This window comes from Eschrichtius robustus, chromosome 10, assembly GCF_028021215.1.
Source record: "Eschrichtius robustus isolate mEscRob2 chromosome 10, mEscRob2.pri, whole genome shotgun sequence".
NCBI classification, from domain to species: Eukaryota; Metazoa; Chordata; class Mammalia; order Artiodactyla; family Eschrichtiidae; genus Eschrichtius; species Eschrichtius robustus.
The window spans coordinates 45,354,139-45,373,654 of NC_090833.1; the positions used below are offsets into that span (position 1 = coordinate 45,354,139).

At 38.6% G+C, this 19,516-nt stretch overlaps 1 protein-coding gene across 1 annotated transcript in view; it reads right to left on the reverse strand.

Annotated features, from left to right (window-relative positions):
- Nucleotides 1-1,710: 1,710 nt before the first annotated feature.
- Nucleotides 1,711-19,516, reverse strand: part of RORB (RAR related orphan receptor B) — a 178,674-nt gene continuing 160,868 nt past the window's right edge. The window contains exons 7-10 of the mRNA XM_068553857.1: nt 17,122-17,229; nt 15,494-15,604; nt 12,407-12,519; nt 1,711-2,032 (exon numbers count right to left, since the gene is read on the reverse strand). Coding sequence (XP_068409958.1) covers nt 1,877-2,032; nt 12,407-12,519; nt 15,494-15,604; nt 17,122-17,229 — 488 coding nt within the window. The 3' untranslated portion in view covers nt 1,711-1,876. The remainder of the gene's footprint in view (nt 2,033-12,406; nt 12,520-15,493; nt 15,605-17,121; nt 17,230-19,516) is intronic.

Below are 19,516 nucleotides of genomic sequence, written 5' to 3' on the forward strand. Positions count from 1 at the left end.
CTACTGTTTGATCATCAGTGAGCAGTTCTGTGGCATCATGGAGATGGCTCTCAACCATCTAACTTCAGGAGAGCATAAGAGATCAAAAAAAAAAAAAAAAAAATCAAAGTTTCCACTGATGGAAACTTCACCAAGCAGGTGTGCATTTGTGTGTGTGTGTTGGACAAGGAGAAAAGGGCAGGTCTTCATGAGTTGATGGCCAGGCTACACTTATAGGAGATCATAATTTTCATTGTCTTATACACTAAGCTCTTCTCTAGCTCCCTTTTAAAAAATCTAATTTTGGATCAAATGAGACCATAAGGCATAAGGCCTCCAGAACACAGGCAGAACAAACTCCCTGGAATTTATGCTTTTCTGGTGATCGCTTTGATTGGTGAACAAGTGGAGAATGAGGAAGTACTAGGATATCCAAATTGTCTAATCCTGATCTCACCTCTTGCATTCTGTACTTTTAAAAGTTGCTAAAAAAATAATCCCCGGCTAGATGGATGATGCAATTTCAAACGGCACAGGAAATAGTTTTGGCTTTGAGGTGTATTCTGTAGAATAACCCAGATCTTTTATTCTAATCTATCAAGGTTTTGCTATATTTTTATAATACAGCATTTTGGAGTTGAAAAAATTAGAGACCCCAGACTAGAAGGATGTAAAAAGTCCTGCCTCCCCCTTTATTGCTGCTTTTTCTAACAAACTTATTAAAGAGAATGAACGTAAAGAACTACTTCTTTACTTTGTATATTCTCTTTCTTCCTCTTCTTTGAAAAAAAAAAAAATGGTTAGAGAGAAAAATGTTTGCATGAAATGGCATTAGGACCCTGGGCTCTGACCTACTCTTTTCCTCTAATTTTATTAGCAAAAATTGCTGGTGGTCATAATCTACAGACTGTATTTCTCTGTTAAAGATACAATAAGCACCAAAGTGAAGGTTCTTTCACAACTTGAAATCCAAAGAAAAGAAACTGTTTTATGTGTCCTGGTGGAAATATCTATTGTTTGGTCAAAAAAGCCCTGGACTCCACAATGTTATCTGTGGCCTAATTCTTAAAACAGGAAAATGGCTCCAAATACTTATTTTTTTTTTTCCAATATGTACCATCTTGACAAGGCTTTGATGTCATTGATCGAAACAGAGTTTTTATACAGAGGTCATGCATTATATTTATTCTTTTGTAGACGTTTCTGAATTGGTACCATTCTGCTATTAACTATAGATGAAAACTCTGGCTGGGAAAACAAAATCCTGATTGTCTAACATAAAGGTAACATATAACACAGAAGGTAAATAACATAATAGTGCCTGACTGAACCTCCTTTGCTAGTACGTATGGTATTTTAAGCCACAGTGCATGTGCATGTATAAGTAATAGTCATATATAATATTCTCAGATATTATATACTCATTACATACATGCACAGTGCTTTCCAAGACAGCTACAAATTTATACATGCATCAACTATCTAAAAACATAGAAATCGTTAAGCCTATTAAGTGGAATTTTCTTAAATTATATTTGAACAATCAACAGGAAAAGTAATCATGTAAAGTACTGCTCTGTTCTCGTATATATCTACAATAAAATTCTATAAACAGTTGTCTCCCCAAACATACCTGAATAAAATTAAAAAAAAGATAACACCCAGTGTCCTATATTTGTATATTTATGGTCATTTCAAAAACAAACAAACAAATAAAAGAGCCCCACTCAGGTGCATATTTACATTCTTCAAACTGTAGCGGTGAAAAATAATTGTATTAAGTGCAGGACATTCCTAATGTTGCAGTAGTGACATTTTCCTTAAGTCTTCATGAACACATTGCTTTTGTCTTAATGGTGCTGCATTCCATGACTATGAGACAGTTCGCTCGTCACCTTCACTTGCAGACGGTGGCACAGTCAGGATTAAAGAGCTCCTTGTATAACGGAGGAAAGAGTGTATTCACTATGTCTGGATGCGATTGCTTAAATACCTGCAGCTTCTCCCCGTGCAAGTTGCAAACTGCCGTGATGGTTGGTATCTTGGCTATTAACTGCAGAGTGGAGAGACAGGGAAGGAGACAAAGGGGGAAGCTCATTAGTGCTCTGTCTCCTGAGTCAGTGTCCTTCCTGGCCTCAGATGAAGGGAACTGGCTTTGGAAAAAGATGTTCAAAAAGAAAGAAGGCTCACTTTCAGCTTCTCCTTTAGAACAAAACAAACAAAACACCTCCCTCCCTGACTCTCTAACGAGAAAATAAAGAGAAGGAAAGAAAGCAGGACCAAGCTTCCTAATTCACTGTTCTTATATAAAGTAGGTATGGGAGGTAGTTTAGTTTAATCCTTAGGAGGGGTGCTCTCTCGGCAGGCTGACTGAGTCGGAATCCTGGTTCTAAAATAGCTAAATGGCCGTGTGGCTGTGACATCCTCTATGTCTCAGTTTTCTCATTTGTAAAATGGGCTTACTCATAGCACGTACTTCATTGCGTTGTTGTGTAAACTGAGTGAGGAAATTCGTATGAAAGTGTTAAGAATACTGTAGGCATGAAATACAATTGTTAGCTAATATTATTATCTATCATTTCCCATAGATTTTTTATGATGTGAATATCAGATTTTTTAGTTTTGGAAGGTGACAGTGTTAGGAAGGTGTAACCTAAATCATATGAGGTGTAATTCACAATGATCTGGACTGCTTTTCTGTCAAGGTCACTAGCTTGCCGGTAGCTCTCTAATCCTTTCCCACCGTAATGAGTAAAATGAAACCTATATTTAATCAAGGGAGAATTTGGGAAGTCACTGGCACTCAGCTTCCTTAAGGAGGTGTTTCAAAAACTCATGGGAGAATATACAAATCAATTTTCACTGCAAAGTAAAGGAGCTGTTACAGTGGAGGATTACTGGACTGAATGTCAATATTATGACATAGTATGAGTGTGTTTCATGTTTGGTAATTGCAATCATTGTTGCTTTTGTTGTGGTCATCCATGTACAATGCTTGGTGTCAGTCTATTTATCTCTTGTAAAAATAAAATACAGTGTGTGTGTGTGAAAAAAAAAAAAAACTCATGGGAGAATATCCACTTATAATTGTTAGGTTTTGATATATAAGTATCATGTAGAATGTAATTTTTTGAGTTTAAATACCCAGAAGACAGTGTTTTAATAATTTAAAATATCCACAGTTTGTTAAATGCTATATAGGTCTTAGGTTCTGAACAATTCTAGCTTTTGACACACTTATAATTTCGGAACACTTAGAATCCATCATTTAGTGTCAAAATTGCTTAAAACCAAATGTCATTGTGATCAAATTACTGTGGGAATAAGAAATGTTCTCATATAGATAATACTTTTACAAGCGATAAGCTTGATAGTTCATACAGCTGACCAAGGGTACACTTGAAAGTGATGATAAAATAAAATTAAGTAAAACCCATCTAATCACCAATTAGGCTCACCGCGCTCCCTACCCTGTTCAATAATAAGAAACCATTTCAGCCTTTGAAGTAAAGGAGGAAATAGATAATTAGTTACTTTGTGGCTTTTCAAAATAAGAAATTTCCTCTCTTTTATTAACTTTCCTTTCAACAACTAATGACTATGTAACCACACTATAAGCAATTTTAAAAATAGCATCAGGATTAGACTTGTTGACATATTCATTAAAGGGATCTAGAACACATAAAGAAGTCTGGGGTTCAGACTTTCTAGTTCCACTGCTATTTAATGATAGGGATAGAAATGAAAAAAAAATCATGAAATCTTTATAGAATGGATGTTAAATTTTAGACTGAGAATCAGGACTTTCTCTCCAACATTATGAGGTATTTAAACTGGTAGCAGACACTTCTACTAGACACCAGAATTCACAAAACAGTACTGTTGTTGCTTATAATCTGTGGGGGAAGACAGATGAATAAAGTGACCACACAGTCAAAAGCAGACCGAAAAACTGGTGAGTGCCATGGAGGAATGATGCTAGGACAAGTGGTAGATAAGAGAATGCTCTGACTGCTTCAAGGCAGGCACTTCTGAGAAAGGGCCATTTAAACTGGGCTCTGAAGGGAGAGGGAGAGGTAACTAGACGCTGGGGCTGGGGGGTATATAATATGTTCCAGGATCATCGGTGCTGTTAGAACTGAAGGAAATTCAGCGTCGCTGGAGCCGCGGGTGAGTATGTTCAAGGATAAAACTGGGGAGGCTGCTTGGTCAGATTATGCTAGGTCTCATAGTCTTTGCTACGGTCTTTCGAAGGGTTTTAAGAAAAATTATCAGAATCCCATTCTGAAAGATTCCCTTTGAGTCCAGGGTGGAAAGCCGTGTCTTTTCTATATTTTCATAGGTAAAGAGTGTACAAGTGTCCACTTTAACTAGAGTCCCTTGGGAAATTATTCAAGCTTTCTTAACCGGCTGGTTCACACAGAAGGAGACTGCAACAATTTCGGAACACTTCTTGCACATTACAATTCTCCCTGAAATAGCTACTGAACGCAGAGAGACTTTGAAAGCTTTCTATAATCATCTGCAGTTGAACTGACGATGTGTGGAGCTCTTAAAACATCCAGATGCAACTCTATAATGCTTGTCAATCTTTGATGTGCACGGAACCATTGGAGTGCTTCCTAAAAATGCAGATTACGGGATCCACTCCTAGGGATTCTGTTTCATGAAATCTAGGTGTGGAGCTCAGATTTCATGTTTGAAACAAATATCCTGAGGATGCTGGTGCACTGGGTTCATAGAATAGACTTTGAGAAACACTGTTTAAGAGGTTTGAATCTCATAAATTTACAACTGTTTTTCAAAGTAAATTCTTTGACGAGTAAATTCTTTATCATATTAGAAATAGTCCCGGTAACTGGGTGTCAAGTTAGCTTCTTTTCAGGAGGCCGATAAAAAAGTTATCATATCAAGAGAGGGAAGGTTTCATTTGCTTGGTTCTATTAGTTTGGTGAGAGACAAATAATGAAATTTCCTGAGTTCCCTATGAGACACAAATACTACATAAAGAGAATTAGTCTAGTGATAAAAATATGGGCTTTCAAGCCTGACTGTCTGGGTCTGAATCCCAGACTTGCTATTTACAGCTGTGTGATCTTGGGCAAGTCACTTAACCTCGCAGCTTCCTTATCTGTCATATGTCAATTATGACAGTCCCTATCTCAGAGGGTTGTTGTAAGAGTTAAATGAGTCAACACAAACTATCTATGGAGTGCCTGGCCCATCCTGGCAATATCTGTGTTAGATGTCGTGTGTCATTCCCACATAATGCTTCCCTCAAGGAGAGAAATAGTCAAGGTCATGCTTGTTCAGCCAAATAACATGGAGGGCAAGAAACCAGCTTAGCCGCTAACCAAGCACCCAAAATTGAGTCTCTGTATATTGTGGGTTAATGCATGGGGAAAATCAGCCATTTACTTGTATTGAAATGAAAAGCAACATCATATCGATTTTCATTTTCTTGTAGCAATTAAAGTAAGTTGCTCATTTAGTAAACTGTGATTCATAAAGTAGAATTCTATGTATTACAATTCTTAAAGCAGTTTTCTGCTCCTTTAGAGAATGGGTGGTTGAAAAATTAAATGTATAAGAGGATGGCCAAAATCATTCCACAGTTGTTCATTTATTGGAAATATTTAACCACGTGTTTGGTTTGGGAAAGTAAATATGGACTCCTGCTTCTTTCCTTCCCAAAACTAGGTTTAAGAAAGTCTGGTTCAGGATCTAGTTCCCTCTTTTAGGGGAGTTCAATCCTGTCCCTGTCGCTCATCTGTAGAATGGGTTGAATGGTGACAAATGCTTTTTGTTATAGAGCATTGGGACCACTTGAGCAAAGAACACCGAAAAAGACAAAGAGCTTCCCCAACCTCTGTGCTCTCAGGAGGGGCTGATTTCAAGGCATCCAGTTAGCTGTGGAAATAGAAGTGCTCACAGGGGCATCCATCACTCTGGAGGCACCATGGGCCAGGAGGTCATGAGGAAGCAGCGGCAGCACTTGTCAGAGCCCAGAAGGGCCTGGTGGGGGAAGCATCAGGCAGTCACTTCACTTACTGCTCATTAATATTATGTACTGCAGCTGGGGGACCCCCAAGTCAAAGGGAGCTCAGAGCAGCCTCAGCAGCAGTTAATGGCTCAACAACTTTTTAAACAGCTGGGGTGGTGATCCAGAAGCACTTGGAGATGGAGGGGGTAGTCGATTTCAAATCATCATGAAATTTCTTCATGTTTAAATAATCCCCATAGCAGGAGTAGACAGACGGTCTATAAAAAGGCATTTTCACACTCATCTCTCTCTTATGATAAACATTTCTTGTAAGAAGAAAGCTTTAGCTTATACCTACAGGGGTCTACAAGAAGAAAAAGCAGCTGTTGGAGAAGAGATAATAATCCTATGCTTCTTTCCAGAGGGTGGTTTTATGAGAAAATCCACAATTTTATAACTGGTACATTTGATGTTGGAAGAATGGAACATGCAGAGGAGAAAACTAAGGATTGTGTTCATGTGGGCTTCCAGGCCATCAAGATGCCCTCCAACCTGAAGCAGGAAGTGAACAATGGCTTGATCAATGTGGAAGAAACTTCAGAAGCACTGATAAAGACAGGACACATTAAGTGAGGTTACATGCATCCATTTCTCTTGTCCACTCACTTCTTTGTTTGTTTGTTTTTGGCTGTGCGGCATGCGGGATTTTAGTTCCCCGACCAGGGGTCGAACCCGTGCCTCCTGCAGTGGAAGCACGGAGTCCTAACCACTGGACTGCCAGGAAATTCCCCACTCACTTCTTTTTTGGGTTTTTGTTCAGCTAAACCCAGACACTTGGCCTAGATTTCTAATACTAAATTGGAGATATCTGTTCAGGTCACAGCCCTCTCGCACCATCTTTACTCCATGCTGGCATCCACGCTGTATGGCATGTTTTCTCAGGCAATCGCTGACTACAGTGGAAGTGGACATTTGGTTTAACTGGGGTTGGAATTTGGAATCAGACGGAGAGCCAGCAAGTTACTTTCTAAATGTAGCAGAAACTATGAGTGACCTAAGGAGCTAAGAGCTACCCGTATTTCAGGGAAGCAGAGAAAACTGGTGTTCAGAGAGGGAGAAGAATGAAGTAGATACATAAAGAGAGATAAACTTGTGAGATGGAGAATTCTGAAGGCTTCCTAATTCCTTGTCGTAGTGTTTCCTGAATGGGGGCTGAATTTTTTGCCTTAGATGAGATTTCTCTCCATTAGTTTATTATTTTCTTTTTGCTTTACCTGGTGTGAGTTGGTTCCTGTTATGTGTGACCCAAGAGCCCTAACTAATACAGCGACTTGCAACTTGATGAGTGAGGAGAAACATCAAAACCTCTCTTCTTATTATAGACCATTAGTACGATGGACAACCCTTGAAATTTCTGGGTGTTGGACCTGTAGTGTATGCCAGCAAAGTATAAATGGCTAAAATGGATTGAAATAATCTGGTCTCTCACAGGAATCCCTCAAGGAAACCGCTAAAGGGCCAAGACCATGTGTTATTTGCCTTTCCCTTCTTTGCATCTGGCATACAGTACATACTCAATATACATGTAGGTTGAAGTAGAAAACTATTCCGTGAGAAAGCTATGTTTCTTGAGTGTCGATTTGGAATTTAAAAACTTGGATGATCTATTGAACTGTTTTTTATAATGTTGACTCTTGCATTATTTTACAGTGTATATACCATGTGAGGAAACCTGAGCAGGGCTTCTGGAGTGCCCAGTTTTACACGGGCAGTGGTTACACGGGTATGTTAACTTTGTGATGATTCACTGAACTAAACACTTACGATTTAGGAACTTCCAGCATGTATGTTATACTTTAAGAAAGTATAGAAAATTTAAATATAAAACAAATTCCTAACCAAATATGAAGGGGAACGAGGAGGCTCAGACCACAAGGCCACATCATCTGAACTAGGACCCCTTAAGTGCTGACTGGACAGACTGTGTTGTTTAAGATTAAATTGATGAATCCCTAGGCCCACCTACTAGGAATTCTAATGTGACACCTAGTGTCCTGAACGAAGAATAAGCAGGCTTCAGGCATAAACATCCCATTATTAATCATGACATAGTCTCTTTAGATCTCACTGAGCAAGCAATGAAAATCAATGTAAATGACCCTTGGCAGTTTTCACTAATCTCTCAGTCAGTGCTTGCTCCGTAGACCCTATCTATGAGTCCACATGGCTGTTTTTTTTTTTCCTAAATCTGTATCTTAATAGCACTAGTGAAGTGAGAGTGACCAGGAGTGATTTCTTTCAGGTAATATTTCAATTATAAACGTGTAAAATAGGGCTGTGTAAGCCTTCCCTCTTCTAAGCTTTTATTTAGTAACCTGGTACTGTTACAGTAGAAAGACAAATTCCCCTTGTTGATGATGCAGTTTTGTTATTGTTATGCTAGAAACGGAAAGCGTGATGGGAATGCTGACCCCTGGACGCAGGCTTTATAAACAGTGTGTGCGTCACAGCTTTGAGATTGGAATATCACCCTAAATTCAATTACCATAGTACTAATGGAATCTGCAAGACTTGTAGAAATCCGTCTACTTATTCACTTAGAGTAGCGGCAGAACATCTAAAGAGTCCATAAAACTCGCACGGGACGGAGCACTGGAAGGCAGAAGAAGACATCAGAAGGAACCTTTGTTTTTCTCTTTAGAGTCAAAGAATATTATACTGAAGGGAAGTTAACGACCAGCCAGGCCCACCTCGTCATTTCGGAGACAAGAAAACTGAAGCCCAGAGAACAGATGGGCTGCCTCCCCCAGTCATATGGCTTAAAAATATATATATGTATACATGCATATACATATACACATACATTCTATACATATTACATGTATATGTATTTTTTTCCACGAGCTTTAGTGAAAGTGACCAGTGTTACCTCATTTCCTCGCTTCTCACATCCAGGATCCAGCCAAATCTAACTATTATTCATAGCCTGCGTATACCTTATACTTTCTTACGTCTATATCATTGCCCCCATCACTTGGAATGTCATACTCCACCTCCCTAAACACCTAACTTCCATCTTTTGAAATAGTCATCATTCATGAGTGATTAGCTCAAATATACCCATTTCTTGGATAAACATTTCCCTGCCGAAACAAAACTTCTTCTGTCCACAGCAACTACAACAACAGCACTTACATACTATCTGTGATGAAGCATGCGGCTTGCTTATATTTGATCTCATTTAGTCCTTAAAATAACCATATGACATTGATACTATCTTTAATCACATTTTACAAATGAGGAAACTGAGGCACAGAGAGGTTAAGTCCCTTGTCCAAGGTGACTAAGCAGCCAGTGGTTCTGATGGTTTATTATAAATATGCTCCATGTTACCATTATGGTCATGAGGAGAGGAAACTAGACTCTTTAATAGGGTTTTTTTTTTACCCCAAACAAACAAACAAACTGATTAACATATAGGGGTTGAGACCTTCTAGTTAATGGATAAGAATTCCTGAACTGATTAACATATAGGGATTGAGACCTTCTAGTTAATGGATAAGAATTCCTGAATTTCAAATCTTCCCTAGGTACAGGTTTGGTCAAAAGTATAAGGCATTGCTACTTGAACTTTAATTTCAGGAAGTGGGCATGCAGAAAGTGTATTGGAGACAGTTTTTTTAGGATGAAATCTAATGACTATGTCTGAACCCTGCACCTCACCTCAGTCTGCTCCACCTGTTCAGGGTCAAACTGGTCGGTGGCATAAACAGTCTTTGCACACTGCACAGAAGGCAGATCTACCCCACCTACTGGGGATGTAACCTGAACTGCTGGACTTGAATGCAACAGCTGGGTATGTGCACATTTTTCTAGAGATAAGTTTCATGATGTGCGCCAGGTTCCCCAGAGGGGTCACTGTTTTAGAGGCGTTGTGGAGGCAGAAGAGCTCCATGACTATGAAGGAAAAGAAGAAATTTCTGAAAAGATGAAAATAATCTGTGGGAGGGTAGAATAGTTTTTCTTAGATTTAAATAAAGCTATTTATTCCTTCTGGGGAGTGTGGGTTTGATGAGAGGGTGTCCCTATATGTCAATGGCACCATTGTCCTTAAAGTATTAAAGCAGTCAGAACTCAAGAGACTTGTCTCACCCTTTTCCCTTCCCCAGGACACGACAGTTGAATCTGAGACTTAGACAAATGGAGTGACTTATGCAAAACCACACGGTCCAGAGCTGGGATAAATGAGAATCCAGTTCTCATTCCTTTTCATGGTCCCTCCACATTAGTTCACAGAACGTCCTATCAAAATGATGACTGTTACAGCAAAGGGTCCCCACAAAAACTCAATAATCCACACATGATCAGTGGAAGCAGTGCTTTGTCATCTGGCTCCAGTGAGTTTTATATAAGAAATAATCCTCTCTAATGCTTTCTCTGATTCCCAGCTTTGCAACATTCTCTTTCTATAAGAAAAGAATTGAATGGATGTTAACTAGACTTACTGTGGTGTTCATTTCACAATATATACAAATATTGAATCATTATGCTGTACACCTAAGGCTAATATAATGTTGTATGTTAATTATACTTAAAAAAAACTTAAAGAAAATAATTGTATACTTTTCCCACTGAGGATGGAGAAAAGAGAGTTAAACTGACTTTACTTGGTGTTTTAATTTTTTTTCTTGCTATTAAATATCTTTCACCTTCAATTTCTCTGTCTCCTTTCTACCCCAAATACCTCAGACCACCACCAGGATACCAGGTGGTAGAAAATGGTATAAGCATGAGAGTTGCTCTCTTGGGAAGTAATAATCACCGTGTCACAGTGTGTTAGAATTTATGCAGTGGAAATATTTCATTTGAACCTACACATCTCTATAGCAGTAAGAAATTATGATCTTCATTTTAGAGATGATGAAACCACGGTTTTCTGACAAGAAGATGATCCCCTTAAGCAGAATAGCAACAACTTTTATCTAACTCTGGATTTTATAAAGTTCTTAATTTTAGGGTGGTAAATATGGGGACCAAAGTCTTTGGGAGATCCCAAATGCAGGAAACATCCTCCCTGCCCACATTAACTAACCAGATGTATTTATGCATATATGCTGTGGAGCAGTTACAGAGACAGATGCGTACATCCACATTACTGTCTTTTCTGCCCAGTGTGTCTGAAGTTTTGCTTATGTATGTAGAAGTTTTGCTCTTACCTGGGAGAAAACTGAGGTGTGACGAGCAGGAGATTTGTCCTTGCCCACATGATAAGGGAAAAGTTGCACCAAAGAGAACTATCACTCTACAGTGTAGAAATGTTCTTCCTAGTGATGTGTTAATTTTAACAAAATGTTACCATAATGAAGCAGCAGATTTAACTCATGGAGGTTTTTTATAGCAGTACTCTGTATGTGCAAAGTAAAATCTGATAGTATCTCTAACAGAGTCTTCCCCCCTTTTTTAAAATAAAGAACTTCAAGAGCAGAGTGGGAGGGTTTTAATGATAAAAATATAAAGAGTAGGACTCCTATCATCTTTAACTAAGGATAGGCTCCATTTCCTAGTTGTTTAACCTCTAAAAAAATTCCAATTCTTAAGAAATTTAAGATACTTTAGAATCTAAAATAACACTGAATATCATTAGAAAATTCCTTTGTCCTCTTATGATCATTTTACTTTGGTAAACAACTTTTCTCAGTATTCTTCTTAAAGATCACTATTTTTAATTAAGTTGAATCACGAAATGGATAGCATGGCACATGCATTTTGCCCCTGAGATACTTCATTTTGAAAGAATCCCAGAGTAGAGTTGAAGAGATTAGAGTTGAAGGGAAATTTACAAGACATCAGTCTAATCTTTGACTCTGGGTAGGACTGTCATTTACAACATACCTGAAAGGAAACCAGGCAGTATCTATAAGAATACGACCAATGACAGGGACCTCACTCCTTCACACAGTGGTCTACCCTCTGTTCCCCAATTCTCGTCATTTTATAGTTCTTCCTCATTTTGAATAAAAATCTACCCATTCTTTTGCCTGGACCTGACTCCCAAGTGACACAAAGTCTCCTCTTTCTTCACATATGATTTTTGAAGACTTGTTTCCTTGCTTCAAGCTTTTGTTGTTCAAAACAAAAGATGTGTCTTTGATTTGTCCTTTGATTTGTCTTCCTCTACCTGTGGCTCAGATCCATCAGTATCATTGATTTGTCTTCCTCTACCTGTGGCTCAGATCCATCAGTACCATCCTTCCCTACCAAAGTCATTGTCCTCTCAATCTATTATAATTTCCTAGTCTCCCTGTTAAAATGTGCACCTCAAAATTTATGCAACCTTTGGTAATCTTCAGAAATTGTTGCTGCTGAGAAATGTCCCTTGCTTTATGTGACTAGCCCTCTTCAGCTCACTGGGCTCTTTCAGTGACATTGGGTCTGAGGACCTACCTTTGCCAAGGTCTCATCATCCAGGTGATTCTTCTGAATCACATGTTGAAGTGCAAAATAAATTTTTTCCTGAAGCTTCTGGACCTTCCTTGGTTCTATCAGCCAGGCTCGGTCTGACAAAGGAAAAGAATGGTTAAGGAGGGGACAGAATGTAAGCTTTGTTGTATTTTACCTACATATATGTAAGTGCTGAGTATCAGACCCATTTCAAATTAGTTCCAAATTGCTTCTGAAGACATGTAATTATTTTTCTAAAACAAATATTTTATAAGCAATTCTATGATGGCAGTAATGTATAATACATTGACATACAGAATCAGGGTGGAGGTAAAGACACAATGGTTCAAAGAAACTCCATGTGTCTTATTGTCTGTGACAATTTACATCTCTTACTCTTTCTCTGGACATATGCTTAGATTTTCTTTCAAAGTGTAAGTTAATGATTTGTGAAGAAATGAATTATAGAAGTGAAGAAAACCTATTGTAAAGGAGTGTTTTTGGAATTCGGAATCTCCCTTCCCTTTTATAAGCTAAGTTATAATTTATATAGCATCAGCACGAATCAATGAAAAAATTTCATCCTGAGTCCTCTTTTTCTATATTGAATGTTTAAATAATAGATAGGATAATCCCTCCTTTCCTTTAGCCTTTCCCACTTTCCTTTCTTTTTTCTTTCCTCCCTCCCTCCCTCTCTTTGTTCCCTGCTTCCGTCCTTCTTTCTTCCTAGACGCTTTATACCATGGTGACAAAATTCAGCCCAGTGTCAACGCCTAAGGTTGAAACTTCAATGAAGAGACACCTAGAGTCTCCAAATGCTGAACAAATACTCATGGAAAAGAACTTGGACACGATCCTTCTGAACACGTTCAGGTCAGGTGAGAAACTCGATTCTGTAATCCTAGACAGGGCCAGGACAAGTCTAGCCAACAGTTAAGCAAACCCTTACGTAAGTGAGCACAAAAGCCTTCAGTGACAATTGTCAATCAGAATACATTAAGTTCCCCTGCCTCTCCCTTCCCTAAACTATCTGGAGCTGAATAGACAGTAACTATTATGACAAGAACTTGGGCGGAAGGGTGGGGTCTGGCATGCGATGGAGCCTACACAGGCTGGAATACTGTCTTTCCTCTCTTTTTGAATATGGCACTAGGCCAGGGTGGCAAACAAGGTATCTTGGAGTTGCAGAAGCCTCTGAGTGTGGGTCTGTGACCGGGGCTGGAAGATTCCCCACTGGGTAGAATAAGCTAAATATCATGCTTCCAAACTCCGTGGAGTTTGATGGCTTTAGCATTTCTTCCTAGAAAAAGGCTCATAGTTCAGCTGATTTCTAACTCATAAGAAGCAGGCTTGCCTTCCAACTGGGGCAGTTATCTTCATGGATTGTTTAGATTTGATATACCATGTCTTAAATATTTGCTGCTGGGAATTTACTGACTTGTCACACACATACCTACGAGGACAGTGACTTTTGTAATGCTTCCTTTGATGAAGCAGGAACCAGGGTGAAACTACCTCCCTCATCATAGACTCAAAGGCTTAGAACTAATCTTCAACTGAACTATAATCAATGGGAGCAATCAAATGCAATGAGAAAACGGTAGGAGGAAAATTATTTGGCAAGTGGTTGCTACCAGAAATAAATATTGCTTGTCACTTCTTCCATTTATCTTTGTGCTGCCAAGTCTGGGAAACTTTCTAGGGTTAAAAAAAAGAAAAAGAAAAAGGAAAAAGCCTGGAGGAACAGCTTGATTTTAGACAGAGCCACAAAAGAAACTGTTAGTGATGATATGCCAATTGATAACTAATTTCCATTTTTGATAAAGTAGTTAAATAAAAGAAGCAAATTTTAAAAATCCTCATAAAATTTATCCTCATACAAATCCTCATAAAATAAGTAAATAAAGCCTAACAGATACAACGTGTAAAGGCTGTATTATGGGTAGACATAGCTAGAGTGACATGTCAACATGTCCCATCACAGGGAAGATTAATTTCTTCCAGCCTCACTGAAAAATGTTAGGTATAAGAAAAGATCAAGTCTCTAGAGATAAACGGTTTATAGAAGGAATGAGTCTCTTGACCATAAAAATGACCAGGAATGTGTCTTTCTTTTCATAGAGAACTGTCAATAAAACTGCTATTCCTTGACCCCAAATCTAACTGAACAGATGACTGAATGAGCAACTCTGACTTTTCATTCTGGTTGAGCCATGCATTTATTAGGATTCCATACATTTTCAAGCCAGCATATACTTTTAAAAAGAATTTCAATGGCTATAGTGCTATTTGATCTATAAATGTCATACCTTACCTTCTCTGAAAACTTTTTGCTGTTTACTGCATTTCAGAGCTAGACGAGGTCTTTATTATTATGAAGCTCAACCCTCTTACTTTACAGGTGAGGAAACTGAGGCTCTGAGGGGTCAAGTGTTTAAGGTCACACAGATACCTGGTGACAGAGCCTGTCCTAGAATGTCTACCACCACATCAGAGATTCTTCCTTTACCAGTCTTTAGTAAGAGCCATTTTTTTCCTCTGCTGTCCTTACCTCCTTTTAAAGCTTCTAATATTGCGTAAAAAAAAAAAAGAGGCATTTGCCTGAAGTGAGAACGCCAACATTAATTTGGATAGAAAAACCGATGAAAGAGATATTTAAAGAGGAGAAAATATATGCTTTACTTATTTTTAGTCTCTATGCTGGCTTGTTCATTCAGGTATATTTCTACTAAGTCTCACCTAACTGGACATTTTTGTCTATGTCCTTTATTCTTAAAATCAAAATAGAACTTAGTTATAACTCAGGCCACTATTTGTCTTCATTTATCTGTTAAGAAATGATTATGCTTTTCTGAATCTGGAGTCACCCTTACCACACATCCTACTCTTGCATTTGGGACAAAACTGATATTTAAATTAACCTGAGGCTACTTTCCTTTGAATTGTCCAAAAATATCACAAGCTTGCTAAAGAAAATATAGTTCTTTTAAAGTTTCTTCAGAGCACCTTGGCTTAGGTAGATGCAATTCATGTTAAAGATAGCAAAACAGTTTCTTTTTTTAAAAAGGTAAGGACCTCAGACTTCCCTACCTGGAGATATCAGAACAGCAGATGAGAACAAAGCAATCTCTTCTTCAGTCAGCTGCAAGGAACACAAATTCTTTGCAAAGTCAAATGCTTCATTCACTAGGTCATCAGAACCTATAAAAGAAAGCAAATTAAATGAAAATACTTGAACAGAATGGGACAACAGTAAGAAAAGTCCCATAATCAAGAAGTTATTCAAGGATTTGCATACTAGGCACACAGAAAAAATATTTCTAAGTTCCTGACCATAACAAATGATTTAGTGGTAAGTATAGAATGAGAAAATTGGGCAACATCTTGACCAGGTAATGAAAGTCAACATTACCAATGAGGGGCAGATAGAAATGGTGTGCATCCATTTGTAATATCCAACCGGGAATATATAACCCCAATCTAATCTTGTAAGTTTGAAATTAGCTCCAACTAAAAAAATTTAAATTAGTGATTTGGGGATCCTTTAGCACAGACATAGCATTCATAGAAAACCTAAAACATGTATAATGGGCCATGAGCTGTCAGTCTTAGTGGCACTTATAGGATGTCACTGGCAATGTAGGATGTCCAGGGGCCTCAAGCTAAGCGAATGGAGATGAAGTGACTTTCAAATTTGGTAATTTCCTGGAAATTCGATTGAGGAGCAAACATTCATTTATGTTTACCTTCTAATGAATGACTCGCAGGTCAGTTGCTTAGCCATTGTGAGTTCTGGCAAAATAATGCTTCATCCCTACACGGATCCTTGGTAAATGTTTATTTTATGAAGCTGGAAATATACCCAAGTTGCTTGCCAAGGTTTTTCCTCCTTTCTTGAAAATCTAGCCTTGGAGATGACATGGATGTGTATCAGCTGCAGGAGGGAAACACTGCCGGCCCCGATGGATTTGCCATTGGCTGCCGTATCAACTGACAGCACAAAAGGTGAAAGGGCAGTGGCCTTCTTTGATGTCCGTGGGCAGGATGTGGAACAAATGGCACTGTCAATTGTTAAAACCTTTCCTGGCACCAGCCCATCTTTGCTAACGTTCTTATCCATGCCGTGCACTGATGACTGGATGTGAATGACACACTTCCAGAGACCGACTCTGTCCTGCCCTCCCACAAGAATGGTCTGGGGATCATTTTGGGCTGGTCGGCAGCCACGCTATCTGTGCTCCCAGAACTTCATGAATTAACGGAGAAAGTCACTACCCTGGGTGCGAAACAAATGAAAGAGCTCCTCTTTTAAGCATCTTAACTAATGATTATAAATTTGCATAAGAAACTTAAGAGGTCACCCATGGACCACCAGTGGTCTACATAATATACTTTGTGAAGCAGTAAGCTAGAAGGTAAAAGAAAAACTGATCCTACAAAGAATGCCTAGAATGCATCCCAGTTCTTTAGAATTAGTTTTTGTTGATTTCTGAATGAAGCATGTTGGTGTCAACAGGGTCCACGTTTCTTTCCTTCCTTTTATATTTGGAGGCACAACTGTAAAGTCAGAGGAGTTAGATGAAACACTGGAGGCTCCCCTAGTCCAACCCTTATTGAATAATGAGATACGAAGTCATGTTAGAGAATCAAGGCATTTCTTTTAGTGGAGAAACTGATGGTAGTTAATAAAATTGTGTCATCATCAAAGGTGAACTCACCTAAGGCCTTGAACATTTGCATTCCTCCATATTTTCCTTCAAACAGAACAGTGTTGTTTAATGGGTTGAAGGCACGGCACATTCTCACTAAAACCACTTCCAAGCAACCTATGAGAAAAAAATTTCAAATGTGTGTGTGTGTGTGTGTATATATATATATATATATATATATATATATATATATATATACACACACACACACACACACTATATATATATATATAAAGAGGTTACTACTGCATATAGGTCAAGAGACTTTAAAAAACTTTAAAACACACACATAGACACATAGACACACACATTCAGAAACACCTCAAGATTCCTTCCCAAGTAAAAAAGAACTATGTTAGAAATAAAGCTCTCTTGACGTCTATGTGAGGAATTAAAGACAAAATATACTTTAAAGGTGACTAAAATGAAGGGCAAAAACATTTTCTTCAGAAGCATACTTTTCCCCCCTATTTTTGACTGATAATGAAGTTAGTTTCAACTCTTAAATTCACCGGTGATGATAAGTGGCCCAGAAAGGAAATTTGCAGCAGGCAAGTTCAGTCTGTTAACTTTTGTAGAAGTTTTGCTGTTGGGGAAACCTGTTCTCTGCTTCAGTTTTTAACACACTGCATGTATATTTCTGCACACAATGACTTCAATAGGGACACCTTCAGGATGTTTCTTGAGGGTACCATTTATGTCCTGGTATCTTTGAAATGAGGGTTTCTTGGTCAAATAAGTTTTGGCAAAAGGCTGAACATTATCCACTCCAGGGAGTTATAATCAACATTCACAGGTCAAAGGCTGCTGAAGTCCCAACATGAAGGAGTTTGTTCAACCCTGATGAACCTAACATTTCTGAGTTCTCTGTTAGCCCAGTGGTGGCAGGACCTTCATCTGCAGCCATAGGCAGTTGTGGTTATTGTATTCACTGTTATACCTCCATCACCTAGAAAAGTCCCTGGCACATAGTAGGTGCTCAATAAGTATTTATTAAATGAATTAGTTCACTACCTTTGTTTTTCCCTCTGAACATTTACTGACATCCTGAGCAAGTACTGCAAAGTTTCTCCACATTTTGGAGAAATGGGCTTTTGCCCCACAGTGTGTTGGAAGGTGACACCCAGGCTCAGAAGTCAGAAATTTGCATGAGAACATCATGTAGATGATTTGGCTACACCCATGTTGTACCCAACTGTACCCCTGGTGCCTTTCTTAATGCTGCCATGTATATTTATGTCTGTGTTTTATTTCTTTGTTCTGCTGATGTATCTGCTTTCCCTCATATGTCACCTTAGCATAGGGGCTTACGCATAAGAAGGAATCTGAAAATATTAATTGAAGTAATGCTTTTCTGAGAAAAACAATAATAGGTACCATTTATTCACTATCTACAATATGGAAGGCACTTCCCTTGACCCCTTACATTCTTCTACATTCCATGTCTCCTACCCTTAAACCCAGGTGGACCTACATGACTGCCTTGACTAACAGGTGCAGTGGAAGTAACCCTATGGGACTTTTGAAGCTAAGTCAGAAAAATGCTACACACTTCTGCCTTGCTCTCTTGAAATGCTAACTTTTGAAACCTAGCAACCATGCTGTGAGAAAGTCCAAGCAGACAGTGGAGGATAGGAACTGAGGCCCCCCCTGAGCCCAAAGCCTTGACTGAACTCTGGGCTGTCAACCAGCACAAATTGCCAGCCATGTACATGAGCCAGTATGCAAGTGGGTCCTCCTGCCCTCAGTCAAGTTGCCTCAGTGAACACCACAAGCCATCCCTTGCTAAGCCCTGCTCAAACTGTAGCTTTGGAAGCAAAATAAATGATTATCATTGTTTGAACTAAGTTTTGGGATTGTTTTTATCCAGCAACTAATACATCAAGTTAATGTTTGAGTCAAGATTTGCACCAACTTTAATCATTTGGTAAAGAAGCAGCAGCAACTTAGAATAATTATTTTATTTGGCTCAAGTTCAAAAGGCAGCTTTTCTCCACACCTCTTTTTGTACAGTAGAAACTAACACAACATTGTAAAGCAACTATACTCCAATAAAAATTAATTAAAAAAAAATAAGCCAGCTTTGCCAGATACTGGCTATGTGGTATTGAACACAGCCCTTCACTGCCCTGAATCTTTGCTTCCTCTTCTATACGATGGAAGTAATTACTGAGCACACGAGATTAAAAGAGATGTCACAGGTAAACATAAACATATATATGTATGTTATTGCATATATATAAATTATGTTATTATTATTTGCTATAGCCCAGGACCATGAAGGTTCACATGAACACCATAGTGGTTCTTATTTTCTATTTTCAAAGGGGGCCAAAAAAGACAAATACATTTTTTTCCTGTTTGGATAATGGCAGCTGCAAGGTCAATCATGTGCAAAGTTTCC